The 14284-nt window shown below is 40.0% G+C and overlaps 1 protein-coding gene across 7 annotated transcripts in view; it reads right to left on the reverse strand.

Moving 5' to 3' along the window:
• Positions 1-10907, reverse strand: part of KRAS (KRAS proto-oncogene, GTPase) — a 39915-nt gene extending 29008 nt beyond the window's left edge. For 4 of the 7 annotated variants that reach the window (XR_012633393.1, XR_012633392.1, XM_074902335.1 and 1 more), the window contains exons 1-4: positions 10791-10907; positions 9524-9766; positions 3360-3538; positions 778-937 (exon numbers count right to left, since the gene is read on the reverse strand). Coding sequence is in view for 5 of the 7 variants with exons in the window: in XM_074902335.1 (XP_074758436.1) it covers positions 778-937; positions 3360-3538; positions 9524-9634 (450 nt within the window). In the remaining 2 variants the exon portion in view is untranslated. Of the gene's footprint in view, positions 1-777; positions 938-3359; positions 3539-9523; positions 9787-10790 lie in introns of all 7 variants that reach the window. The other 3 variants (XM_074902338.1, XM_074902336.1, XM_074902337.1) reach the window with 3 other exon arrangements.
• Positions 10908-14284: the final 3377 nt, after the last annotated feature.

Here is a 14284-nt window from a genome sequence, read left to right on the forward strand (position 1 = left end):
AGTAAGTTTTAACTCTTACAAGAAATACCACAAATGGGCATTTTGCAAAAAGAATGCTTTCTTCCAGAAGTACAAAACTAGTTTCCTCTATATCTGTCTAGCTTATCTTCTCCTAAATGCACAGATGTACCACTATGTGCACCTTTGTCCTAGCAAACCCAGAGAGAAGCACTGACAGGACGCTAATGGCTGCCTCTTTTACCTATACCTGTGGGGTACAATAAACCAACAGTGAGCTCTAGTCTTAGAAGACTATCAGTTTACACAAGCAATTAATCCAGTAATTTCAAAAGAAGATTATGGTCAATTGCTTAGCTATAAAACAGTATATCAAGCATGTGCCACTAACACCGAATCAATGCCTCAAAAAAATTCCTTTTGTTAGTAACGGAAAGGCTTAAACCAGAATAAACCAATTAGCTGTTTGTCTGCTTAATACTCTTGCTGAGGCAAAAGCATCTCACATCTAAGTAGAAGTGCTTTTTATGTTATTAGAACTTATCACAACGTTAAGAATGCTGCAACCATCTGACAGTACAGAGCAATAGCAGGTCAGGTCTCATTCCTTGAGTTTGTGCAACTGAAGCAAATCACTCATTAATAAACAATTACCAGCTGCCAGTGAGTTGACAGAAAGAAGAGACACCACAAGAATTTCTATTCTGGAGAAATCTATCTATTGATACAACCAAGCAATTGTCAATGCCTTGATTAATTAACATTATGATAATTCTGATGAGAGTTCTGCACTTGTATCTGGTAAGTTTTGAGCTTTACCTGTCTTGTCTTTGCTGATGTTTCAATGAAAGGAATTCCATAACTTCTTGCTAAATCCTGAGCTTGTTTTGTATCTACTGTTCTGGAAGGCAAATCACATTTGTTTCCTACTAGCACCATTGGGACATCTTCAGAGTCTTTAACTCTCTTTATTTGTTCCCTAAAAAGAAAAAAAAAAGGCAGACCATATTTAATAAGCATTAATAGTTTATATGGTAGATTTTAAAACAATGAAAAAGAATTAACAGATTCCAACATCATTCTTTATGTTAATTTACTGCACCTACATTATTAGAAGCCACTCAAAAACCCCCAAACTGACCAATCCTGTCACCATTGAGTTTATCATCTTAGTTAAAAAAAAAGTGGATGTTTTGCAAACTACTATAGATTTTGATGTCATTACACTTTTTTTTTTAAAAAAAGTGTTTTTTTGTTTTAACAGCTAATGCCAGAACAAGTCTAAGAAGCTTTGGTATAAAACTTACTACCTATCCCTCATACTCAGCACTCATAACATTCAATTAATTTGCTAAGATAAAATACTGTCAAAAGCACTCATCCATTGTCTCAATTTTGGTTTATTTTTTGTGGTTTTTTTAATTAAAGACAGCACTACACACTCTGCATTTAGACAGGAGTTTTTGAAGTTTGAAGACCACTGGTTTGGTTGTCTAGAAAGAGAAATTTGGTAAGAGAGTCCTTTCAAACACTAGTTAGAAAGCGTCTTGTAATACTAGTTAGATGTACTTGTCAAGAATCTCAAACAATCATTAGTTTCATTACTTCTGTCTTCCCAAATAACTTGGCAGTATGTTCCTTTATTAATATAGTCACTGTTGTCAGTTATTTATAAGCCTTCAGCTTCAGTCTGCAAGGTCATCCACAGGTGTGTAAATGCACAGTAGAAACTCCACATTCAACTCACAACGTTCTTTAAAATAAACTGGGAATGCCTTCTTATGCAAATCTGCAACTCTCTTTAAAAATAAAAAATTCCACATAAAAACCTCTACATTCCTTCTTCCACTTACGTTAACATCTATCTTACCTTTTTCCCTTCTTCCTCTACAACCAAAGGAAATCAATTTATAAGAATCTGGTTAGATAACAGAGAAGTTTGTGTTTTCTGAGAGCAATAAATACTTTCTTTTTTTTTTTTTTTTTTTTTTTTAGTTTGCCATCCTTGTTGTGTTAACTCTTAACAGTTTTTTGGTTTGTTTGTTTTTTGGTTTTTTTTTGTGGGTTTTTTTTTTTTTTTTTTAAAGTCACCAGTACTAATACATTCCATTAGAAGATTTTATATATAATGAAATGTATACAAACACTGGCTAGCTCAATTTAAATACATAAAAAAGAAACAGTCCTGAAAGAAAGTGTCCACATTCTCAATACTTATCTCTCCCTGGTTTAACAAGCAGCAATTTTGCCTCTCACAACAGTAGTCCCCTGATCCCATAGCTGCCCCATGGATATAAACCAGCAGTAAACTACTTCTGCAGGTAGGCATCGACCTGTTTAACTGCTCACATCAGCACACTACACAATCAAACAAGCCCCCTTGCTGGCATACAGGAGAAAATGAAACTATACAATCAGGGCAGTTATGTATGCAGACTTTGATTGCCTTGAACTGTCATGGTATCCCACCTTAAATGAGGAACTGTAACTTCTCTTCGTTAACAAAAATGTGCAACTTCAGTTTATGAGTAGGTGTTGGGTTTGTGGGTAATATTGATAGCAAAACACTCCTCCACCCTACAGCAACACAGATCTGACAGCATTATAAATGTCTAACTATGAATCACTTAACATTGTGTGTTTGGGACTAATCTTGAACCAACGCTGCTAAACTCAGTGATCTTAAGTGGCATTTGCATTGCCTTCTAACAGAATACCCAAGGACAGTTCAGTATAATAGTAAGCTACTACTAAGTTATAAATTATCTGGTATGGTAATCACTAAAGGTTGCTTCTATTTCTATATACTATCTATATCTGTGTACCTGACAGAAAATACGAGTTGAAATTTTTAACAAATTATTAAAAAAAAAAAGAGAGACTATGAAGAAACTAATAACAAGTTTGTTTTTAGCATTCATCCTGGAGCTCTGATTTTGTGCATCTGCCCTTCACAGGCATCAGGACTCACACGTTACTCTTCTAGTAACATTCCACAGGTATTTCTCCCCCACTCCCAGAATAAAAAGCTAACAATTGACATTACTGTCTGTACAATTTCAGTTGCATAAGTTCTTCCATCTTAGCACACAATTTTATCTATGGAATGGGCAGTTTGCCTTTAGATAAGTCTTCACCATAAATAGGCAGAAATACTAAGTCACATTAGTTTACACCAGAAGAGCTTTCACATACTTTGCCTAACTTGCAAATGAAGCAACAGATTTTCCAATTACCCAAAATTCCAGACCTACAAATGCACAAATAAGTTGCAGTATTGCTAATTTGCAAACCTCCGCTTAGATGCTATTTCATAAGAGATCATCCTATTACCTAATGGAAGAACAAGCAACCTATCCACCCAATACAAGAGTTAGTAAATTATCTTTCAATATACACACCTATAATGGTGAATATCTTCAAAAGACTTTGTGTTGTTTATAGCAAATACACATAGAAAGCCTTCCCCTGTTCTCATATACTGGTCCCTCATTGCACTGTATTCCTCTTGACCTGCTGTATCAAGAATATCCAAGAGGCAGGTTTCTCCATCAATTACTACTTGCTTCCTGTAGGAATCCTAGAAAAGAAAAAACATAAACCTTGGTTAAACACAAACAAGTAAGATTTCAAACACCTATAACTCAGGATATATTAAAGTTGTTCACTAGTAATCCAGTATGACTAAAACACTTAAGACTCAAAATCCAACTTTACAGATGGACGAATGACAGTAGGAAAATATTGTCCCATATTTATATGTATACAGTAATCCAGAAGTAGTAAGAGCACTGAAAGGATGTATTCTTATTCTGAATCTTCAGTGAGTAACAGTACATGTGTGGACACACACAGAAAAAGAGCAGTGTTCTTATTTCTTATTTTGCACAAAAGGATAGAAAGTACAAATTGGATCCGGATTAAATGCATCTCCCCTTTGTCTCTGTTAACAGAAGAATTGAAGAAACTCATAATCCTGATTTTAAGAGGTTTGACTTGGTTTAATCTTACTCAATCTACCAAATTTTTTTTTTTAAGTAAAATTTGACCTTCCTTCTGTGGATGTTTATGGAAGCGTTGTGCTACAAATGTACAGAATAGAACAGAGAGACTACATAAATAAGACAACTCCAAAAATCTATGCCACTGAAAAAGAAATCAAGCATAAAAAGCCTTCAGTATATGAAACAGGAAATCTGCTTTTTCACCTAAGTATGTGCACATAATTACATTTGTTATTAAGTTATGAAAGTTGAGTTGATATGTTTCAAGTTCAAGCTTTTTAGCTGAGACAGACCACCAGAGTCCTACAGAAGCTCTGATGGGTTGGTGCACAGAGATGTTGGAACAAATCATTTCAATGCTATCAATTCAAAGTTTTCAGGTCACTGATTGAAGTGGCTAAAAAGTCCCAAGCAACTAGATATTAATGTCTATTTACAGCTCTTTTAGGTGCTAGGCTTCTGTGAGTACACAGTTTTAGTGACAAGAATATAAGCATTACTTTCCCAATAATTTCTATAAACATATATATATTTGAAATAAAACCATGTCAATAAGCTTTAAAAATAGGTCACTGAGTAGTGCCATGAATTATTCTCCATAAACAATACTTGTAACAAATAAAAAGGATAAGCTTCAGATTTATACTTTCAGATTCCTTAGCTAGAGATTAACACAATATTGCCTTTGTTCTTTTTAACACTATACAGAAGTGAACCTAAACTACTGGGGGGGAAGGAAATTAAAGAATTAAAGCTGCAATTCTAGCCAACTTCAAGATGAATTCAGTATGACCTTCCTTCCTCTGTACCCATTTTAAGGCACAATACACCTATTCCTATGCACTTTCCATCTATTTGTAGTTTTACCAAAGGCTCTCTTCTTTCCTCTTGCTTATAGAATCAGTATCTTAAACTAAACATACTCTGTAATCTCGCATTTATCTGAAGCCTAGATGACATTTAACAGTATCAGGTAAAACAATATTGACTGTTTACCTTAAAGCTAGAAGTTTACCTCTAACCTGATTTTGGAAATATTTATTTCACAGAAGTGCAAAATCTGTGTTCAAGTAAGAATTAGGTTAAAAACATAAGCCATGTTTAAATATTGATACAGATGAGACATACAAAAGCTCCAACGTGTTTTAAAATAAGGTTTATATTTTATCTTATTGTTCAAGGAAAAAAAAACACCCAAAAACCACCCAAAGGACACATCTTTATTCCAATTCACTTCAATTCAATAGCAGATCCCCACATCCTATGATACTTTTATCACAGTTCACAGTGAAATACTAGAGAAACTTCTATCATACTAGGCTTATTTACAGAGCTTTGACTGCTAGTTTAAAAATATGAAAAACGGTTCTTGAAAAGCCTGTATGATTCCTTTATGTCTTAGCACTTCAAAGGCAATGAAATTCCCCTCAACTGAGCTCTAAACAACAGCTTTAAGTAATTTTCATAAAAGAAAATAATTTTTAAGAGAAAAGTAATTTTCTTTTAAGAACTGCTGGCTTTAGCATGCCTACCATGCTAGCAGTAGCAGCAAAGATGCACCAGCACAAAGCACAGCACAGGTACAAAAAAGAAGGAACACTTTGAGATGGTAGTTGTTTTGCCCACCTCTGGAGAGAAGATTTTGTCACTAACTAGAAAGGGGATTTGAGACAGAAGGAAAAGAAAGATGTGGGAGAGAAAATACAAGCTTATGATTGCCTTCCAAGCTACTGAAATAATAAACACTTTGCTTTTTTGCCTTCCCATCCCCGCAAAACATCAAACCTGAAATCGCATTTGTCACTATAGGAAGGAAAACTGAAGCACCACATTAAAAGCTCAGGCTACTGGGACCCCCACTCTCATCATGGTGAATAACACTGTAAACATACTCAAGATAAAAATCTGTTTATTTGTTACCATACTGTAAAATTTAAAAGTCCTGCAAAACAGAATGTAGGAGGTAACAAAAAGTTATGCCACTATAGTGTTTGTGGCACTTCTGCTTCAAAATGCAATTGTAGAACCCAAATGGCCAGACTCCCCTTCAACAACAGGAAAACCCCATTCTAATTTATGAATTTTGTGATTGGTAAAAATTGAGTAGCTTTACTGCACAGTGGAAGATTTGCAGTAATTAATGCAATGAAGAAACATCCAGTATAAAGCTATTAAGTAAAAACAAAATGCTAACTAGAGTTAGTTCCAAAGTAGTACAGACTCCAAACATGAATCTGTAATTTTCCCCCAGCATTGAGACTCAGCGTATCTCCATTATAAAAGTTTTAATTTCATTAATCACTTAACCCGCTCTTACTGGCCTTTTGCAAAGCCATAAAAATCAGCATGGATTATGCTAAAGGAGTAATAATTCCATCTGTTCACAAGCACTGATAAAAAAAATGTGAGATGAAGTCTCAGCTACATATGGAATTTATCTAAAAAAACCCACTGCTTAATAAATCCCATCCAAGCACATAACTATTATTTTATAAAAATCCATTATACCAGAGATTTAAAGTATCACAGCTACTAAAACTAAGCTATTACTAAATATTAGTGGAAATTTCAGAGGTGCATAGGTCATTTAAGAACACAGACTTAAATACCAGTATTCCTAAATCAGCGGAGGGATTTTGCTAATCCAATTGAAAAGCCTCTGACAGGCAACAAGGAAAGATGTTCTTTACCTAAGACACTTAAAAGATGACATATATTTAGCACTAAAATGTACTGAAGGTGTAGAAAACATAAAAATTTAAATTATGTTATCACACAAGAGATCACAAATAAAGATTTAAAAAGCCTCGACCAGGAGAGGGCACTAGTCCAACTAGTCTGTTTATTAGGCCAGATTTCGAAGCATTAGTGCACATACTGTTAAAAAACACACTTAAAATTGCTTGGCTATAAATCTGTGCTTGGACATCTACTTCCAATAAGATACAAAACTGTGAAACACATATAAAGCAATATATTTGAATAACAGTAGCCAGTCAAACATACACTCATTTTAAAGCCTCCCCCTGTCCCCCATCATCTGCTATGCTCAGATTAAGTAAATAAAATACTCAAGCAGGCCACGAAACTTGACATTTTCCAAACAAGTTTTATTTGTTGAATCATTGTCTATTCCACTGATAACAGCAACAACAATCACAGATGTAAATGCATCTGTGATTAAGTAACTAGTATATTTTTCCCTCTCCAACTGCATCATGTCTTTACAACATGAGAATTTTAGAAGTGTTGAGTTTCAGTTTGTTAAAAAAGGAGATTTAAAATTATTCAATAATTATGTAGTTAACAGCTGTAGATAACAAACACTGAACTCCCTTCTCTGTCTACACATTTCCTGCAAGGGAAAATGAGTATTTTGGCAACAGCCACAAGGCAATGAAAGAAACAGCAGTGAGAAAGAATAGCAGTGACACTACTGAACCATCTTAACTATTATTATTTACCAGTTGAAGCAACTTCAGCTTTATTTCCTCATACTGTATAAAGTGCATTCTACAGCATTGTTCTTTGATGAGCCCCTACCTCCACAACTGCATCTATCCAGGAAGCACAACCAAGCAACCTTTCTCAACAGAACAGGATTCTGCCCAGGCAAGGACTGAAGGATTTAAACCCAATTACAAGCCCATTCTCTGCAACCTGTTTGCCACTTCAAATCACAGACCACTCTTACTGTAACTGAATTACTTCTTCCCTACAAGCTTACCTACATGATTATAGCACTGTGAGCACACACAAGGTGATTCATGGCAAGTAGGAAGATACAGTCTCCATCCTCAAGGTCTCAGAATTTACAAGACAAAAATGATAGCTACTACTCAGACAAGAACTTGCAGGAGTTGCAAAAGATCCATATTGCTGCATGCAACAAGTTGCGGACACCAGTAAAGCCCATTAGGTCAAAGGTTTCTTTCTTTGAGAACATACCAATTCTGGACCATAGCACAGTGTTACAGTCATCCTGCACACTACAAAATAAAAGCCATAGTTCTGGAATTTCAGGTTCTTTCTATAAGAAACTGTTATTTCTTATTATTTTACATTAAAATGTATTCGGTATTCCTGAAAATACTCAGCTTATTGATTAGCAAAATCCCTCAAGTAACTTAAGAATACTGGCATTTAAGTTTTTGTGTTGCAAAATTTACACAGTTCTGGCTTTATATGGCAATTCATAACAAAACCTCCACAGTACTCTTTGTAACGCATAAACACACCCCTAACCCAAGAGAAACCCAGATGATTATGAACAAGCATTACAAAGTCCAACATCCTCTGAAGCTCCTTTTGCAGGAAAAAGTAAAATCCCATTTTGCTTGTTCCTCTCAATTAATTTTGTGTTTGCTGTTTAAGTGTGTTTTGGTTTGTTGTTTTAAGATTCCCATCTTAGTAACTGAAAAAGCTGCTCTCCTAGTGCAAGTCAAACACTCCACAGGTCTATTCACAGAATCTCTACAAGCATACATGAGGTTACTTGGCCATGCAACAGAGACATAGGGACATTAAGGTAAACTCAAGCCAACACATCTCTCTTTGGGGAACATTAACTCAGGCTTGTACTTGACACTCAAGTAAGACAGCTTCCTACCATCTCAGGGCACTGACTCCTTTTGCTTATGTCTATCTGAAAATGACTGCATTGCCATTTTCTGACACCATTTTAAGCCTAGACTTAAACCCTTGTGATTCTTTCAAGTGAGCTTGGAAGTGCCTCATTGTATAAACACATAAATGAAGTCACAAGCTACAGAGTTTCAGTGCTAGGAACATAAAAACCTTGGATAAATTACAGTGTCATTTCTCCTTTTGTATGGTCTGAGGTTATTAAAACAATCCAGATTATTTCAGACAACACTAGCATCTTCTATTTAAGAGGCAGAGCTTGCCTGTTCATTAAAAACCTTCAAAATATTGCAACTTTTAAAGCTTTAATACAATTTCAGATTCTGAGGGATTGTACCATGTATTTCACATAATCCACTACAGCAGCTATCTTATAACATTTTTTTCTAGATACAAAAACACACAGAGGTGTGTTAAAAAAAAATAATCAGAATTTTTGCTTCATTCACCGTAACATTCCAGGACACACTTCTCACTGTGTGAAACAGATCCTAGCGATAGGAGCTGCAAAAGCTTGATGCATACACTTCAGAAGTATAGATTTTCCTTTGTGATATCAAAAACGAACATCACATTTAACAGCTTACATACAAAGCCATGAAGCTTTGCCAAGCATTTTCAAGTGAATTTGGCAAATACTTTGTCACTGAAACATGCATCCACACTGTCCAGCAAAACATGGCAATTAACACTACATTTTAATTGATCAAAATTGGTTTTTTACTGTAGCTGCTGTTCCACAGCCATATCAAGAAGCACAGTGATTCCCTCTCCCATGCTGGTCTGATGCTGACCATTATGTTTGAGCTCTTTTCATTATAAAGCCTTGTTCCGTGTTTTTGTGGTAACTGTCCAAAAGCAAACTACTACCGTTATTACCAATAATTTCACGAAAAGTGTAAGATGGAATTGTTTACCTCTATTGTAGGGTCATATTCATCCACAAAGTGATTCTGAATTAGCTGTATTGTCAAAGCACTCTTGCCTACACCACCAGCTCCAACAACAACAAGTTTATATTCTGTCATTTTTTAGCAGACCTGATGACAAAGAAACCAACATTAAGCAGAAAGAATCAGGCTCCGACTACTAAGGATGTTGTTGGTGTGTTTTCCTTCAGTGTCACGTTCCTCTACTATTACCGGAAAGCAACTGCCTCCCTGAAAGACAAGACAAAAAGCTATGAGGGAATGCTATTTCTCAAACAAAATTATACATAGGAAACATAGCATAGGCGCTAAACTGAAAGGCACTAATTACAAAGCGATAAAAACCCCGCAGAATTTAGTGTATTTCTTGCGGGGCACAGATTTTGTTCTGCGCTTTCTCCCAAAGCCCTGTCGGCTCTGGGAGACCTCCCGGTTTTTTACGAAAGCCAGGCCAAACCAAGCGCCCCTCAGGCTGAGCCACAACCCCGGGAACTCGCCTCCTGCAAACGGCTGGGACGGGACAGGCGCGGGTGCAAGCACAACTTCACCTGACATCTCCACCGCCAAAATTTCATTTTAATTTTTCCCGGGAGAGCCCAGCGCGACCGCCTGCCGAGCACGGCCGCGGGGCCAGCGGCAGGATCCCCCCAGCTCCCCCGGGGCTCAGGGTGCCGCTGCCCGCCTCGCCCCGGCTCCCCTCATCCAGGAGCCAGCGACGCAGCCGGGCCGCCGAAACTTTCCGGGCCGGTGCCTTCGGCCCAACGCGCGGGGATTTTAAGGATTTGTGAGGAGAAGGGGAAAAAAATAATATATATATGTATCTATATGAGGAAAAGGGAGGGATGGGGGGGTCGACTCGGCATAAGCCGCCGGGTGCCGGGCTCCCGGAGGGCGTTGGCCACCTGTCCCGTCGCCACCTCCAGCAGCCGCCGAGCCACCGCCCGCGCCGCGGGGAAGGACGGTGGAGAGGTGGGCAAAGGCTGCTCCAGAGGATGCCGGCGAAGGGGAAGTGGGACAGGGCGCAGCCCCGCGGGCGGCAGCGGGACAAGCGCCGGGAGGCGGCCACCGCCCGGCTGCCGGCGATTCTGACCCTCCGCGGGGCGACGCCGGGAGGAAAGTGGGGACGGAGGAGGAGGAGGGTGCCAGGCTCCGGGAAGGCGCACCGTTTCCCCCTGTCCCATCTCGAAGGGAAAGGAGAAATACGACAAGCGCGGAGGGCTCGTCCCGGTTCAGAGGGGTAAGTATAGGCGGGTACCTGTCTGGCGCCGCCGCGGGAACACGCCGGCGCCTCCCTTGCCGGCCTCGCCACGGCGGTCGCTGCGCGTCCCTTTCCGTCCCGGTCTGAAATGGCGGGGGACGGGGGAGGGCTGGGGCTGGAGCTGCCGAGGGAGTCGAGCACCGAGCGGGTGGATGGGTGGAGAGGCGCGATCGATGTGCTCCGCGCTCCCTCGGCCCTTGGCGGCAGCCCCGGCCCCTCCCTCAGCCTGCCCCTCCCGCTCCCGCTCCCCCTCCCCCTCCCCCTCTGGCCGCGCCGCCTCAGCGGGCGGGGGGGAGGGGTCGGGGTCGGGGCCGCCCCGGGGCGAGGGGGGCGGCGGCGTTTTGTGTTGCGCAGCGTGAGGGGAAGGCTGCTTGGGAAGCGTGCGCCGGAGGGTGGCGAAGGGAAATGAGCGCAATTCCAGCGTTTCTTCGCCATTGCCCCCTTCCTCTGCGCCGCGGGGCGGCCGGCCCGGGGCGGGCGGGCTGAAGGAGGAGGCGGGCAGGCTGGCGGCCGCCCCAGGCTGTCGCCGGGTCGTCCTGAGGGGAGCGTGGCGCATCCCGGCCGGGGCGGGCGTGAGACGGCTCCTGGCGAAACATAAAAAGCATTTTTACCGGTAGCCGATCACGAAAACGTCAGCAGAGGCCTTGCGGAACTGCTGCGAAACTTAGGCGCCCGGTAAAGTTGGCCGGCTCGCACTCCTTTCCAAATACAATGCAAGGCTCTATTATGAGCTACCGGGGTGCGCTGTATAAAAGTTAATAAACAGGGGTTTTTTGGAAGCAAGTTAATTGCATAGTGAAGCCTGTTTTCTTATTGAAAGGCCAAAAACAATTCCCAAAACCATAATTCCCTGTAATTGCAAGGCTGATTAATCCACTGTAATGTCATATATACTCCTGTGTTACATCCCAAGCAGTAAAATATTTTTGAAACACATCACCAGGTCTCAGCCTAAGGTAGCGAACCTTACTTCTAACAAAGCTTATTCTGAGGGTAACTCCAGGGACGTTAACAGGCTCACTCAAGGGATTAATTTGGCCAGTTTTAATTTCCCTCTTTAAATTTGAAGGTCAAACACAAAAATGTCATGCCTGCACATCTGGTGTGCAAGAGTTTTAATTTAAGAGGCTGGAGCTTTGTTCCCTGCAACTGCATGTGACAACTTCCAGCTTCTTTCATTCACAGTGTACCATCTAAGGGTACTTCTGGGCTGTACCCAGCTGAGCATGGAAGGCATTAACCCTCTGGGACTATGCCATCTGATTTAGAAAGTATGTTCCTCTAATTCAAGTAAATAAGCCAAAGTCCCTTCTTTGTTCAGTGCTACTCCCTGATGCTAAGGTGTTAAGACTCAGGTGGAAAACAAACATCCTTAAGCTGCTGGGTGAAAAATGGTATCTCTTCAGGCAGAGACTGCAAAAGATGACACGATCTTTTCTTGTATTCTTGAAACAAGTCTTTTCTGTCACTGAAATCAGTGACAAAAGTCCTGTGGACTCCAGTGGGATCTTCTGTACAGGATACTCATACACAGTGGAAGGGTCATGAACTGAGGAGAAAATTAAATTGGGAAACTCTTTATGATCCCCATTTCTCCTCTCCCAGGGATTTAGGTGTTAGTAACCTGATCATTTTTGTGTTAAATGTTTAGTTAGATTGTTTCCCAACAGCCTCAATTAAAAAGACTTTTAAAAAAACATGTGACAGTGTAACATTAAGTCATCTAACAAATTAGAGTTAAAACTGAGTGATTCAGTTTGCTTACTAAGTAGGCTACCTCACATGAGCAGATGTAAAAACCAAATGGCAGACCTGCTTTCAAAGAACAAGTAGTCTGGTGGTAAAACCACAAGCTTGGGATGTGGGAAACCCACATTCCCATCTGTGGTGTGAAAGAGGCAAAGAAAAGATTTGAATGCAGATGTTCGGTAACTGAAGTAAACGCCCTGATCAGCAATTTCAGGATAGCCGGATCTCACTTTCGTATTTTGCCCTCCCTAGGGAAACTGAGTGTTGTGTTTCTTCCTAATGTGGTGGGAAAATGCCTGCATAACAGAAAAACTTGCCCAGTTCTGCAAATAATGCTGGTGTTCCACAAACAGCTTTGATGGTTTATTCTCATCTACAGGGCTTAATATGGGGAGAAACTGTTCTTCATCTTTAAACCCACACAGTCACAGCTAGGATCAGAAGAGTATCTGGAGAGCAGCTGTCTTTGGTAGAAACTTCTCTGTGAAAAATTCAGGTCCTGACAACACCTTGAATCGTAGTATCTCCATGCAATCTCAATGAAATGTGCAAACAATCATTTTGCATATCATTGGGAGGAAAAAAGAATTGTTAGGATTCTGGAAAAAACAGAATGCAAAGCATGCTTTTTTTGTGCACAGGTTTGTTTATAAATGTCTATTATGAAATTTGTGTTTGCTTTAATTAAATTTTGTTTAGAAATATCTTCTCAGGCTTATGTGTGAAGTGGCTTGAAAAGAAGCTGAAATAAGTGAGCTGATCAAAAATATTGTGCTAGCCCATTGATAAAAAAGCTGGTGAAAAGTCAGCACAAGCGATGCAAAACCCCCTAGATTTTGTGGAAGTGCTGTTCTGTGAGTTACTGACTTCATTTTAGTGATTATTTCTTCAGTGCAATTTGCACAGAGAATTCTGAACACAGGCAAAGAAGATGCACGTCCTCAAATCCCAAAATGCTTCAGTGTGCTAGAGCTAAATACTTTAGCTAAGTTAAAGCATATTCAAGAGCTTCTTCACATTTGCATTAAAATATTCCAGGCCCAGTCTTCTGGATCCTCTGTGGATACGATCTTTGAGGGCAAATCACCAGTCACAGCTCCTTAGTCTGACAAGATGCTTCCCTTATCATATCAGGCACTAGGCCAAGTATAAACCAATCAGCCACATATTTATGCTACTTAGATTTGCCCAATCCTAAACATTATACAATAAATTCAGTGACATTTTAACTTTGAGAATATATGAACTTTCACCACCCATCAGCAAGTTGCAAGATGGGGGAGAGGAACTGTAAAATACAGCTCCAGCCTCAAGATAAATAGTAAGCTTTCCCTGTTAACAGAGAGTGTCAGACAAGCTGAGACAAGAGTTAATTTTCCTGTGGCTTTTCCCAGCACTGAACTATGCAAAGCAGATGCAAAGCCAATGTAGAGTTACTACAGGAAGTTAAGTGGCTTTGTGCAACTTCAAGTTTGCCTGTGTGAATTACAAATATTAGTAAATATAATTTTGCTGTCACACATAGATAGGCCAAGGGTCCCTGGCCAGTATGGCCAGTAGCAATGCAGGTTGTCAGATAACCACCTAAGCACATGGTTATGCTTCAGCTGGTTTAGCCAGGAGCCACAATACTGGCATTAATGGTGGTTTCATGCTTTTAGGCCACCATTATGGCACTTTGCATGAGGACAGACACTACCTGATCAGCCTGCACATGCAAAGTGTTTACATGACAAAATTTT

This window comes from Athene noctua, chromosome 3 (genome assembly GCF_965140245.1).
Source record: "Athene noctua chromosome 3, bAthNoc1.hap1.1, whole genome shotgun sequence".
Lineage (NCBI taxonomy): Eukaryota > Metazoa > Chordata > Aves > Strigiformes > Strigidae > Athene > Athene noctua.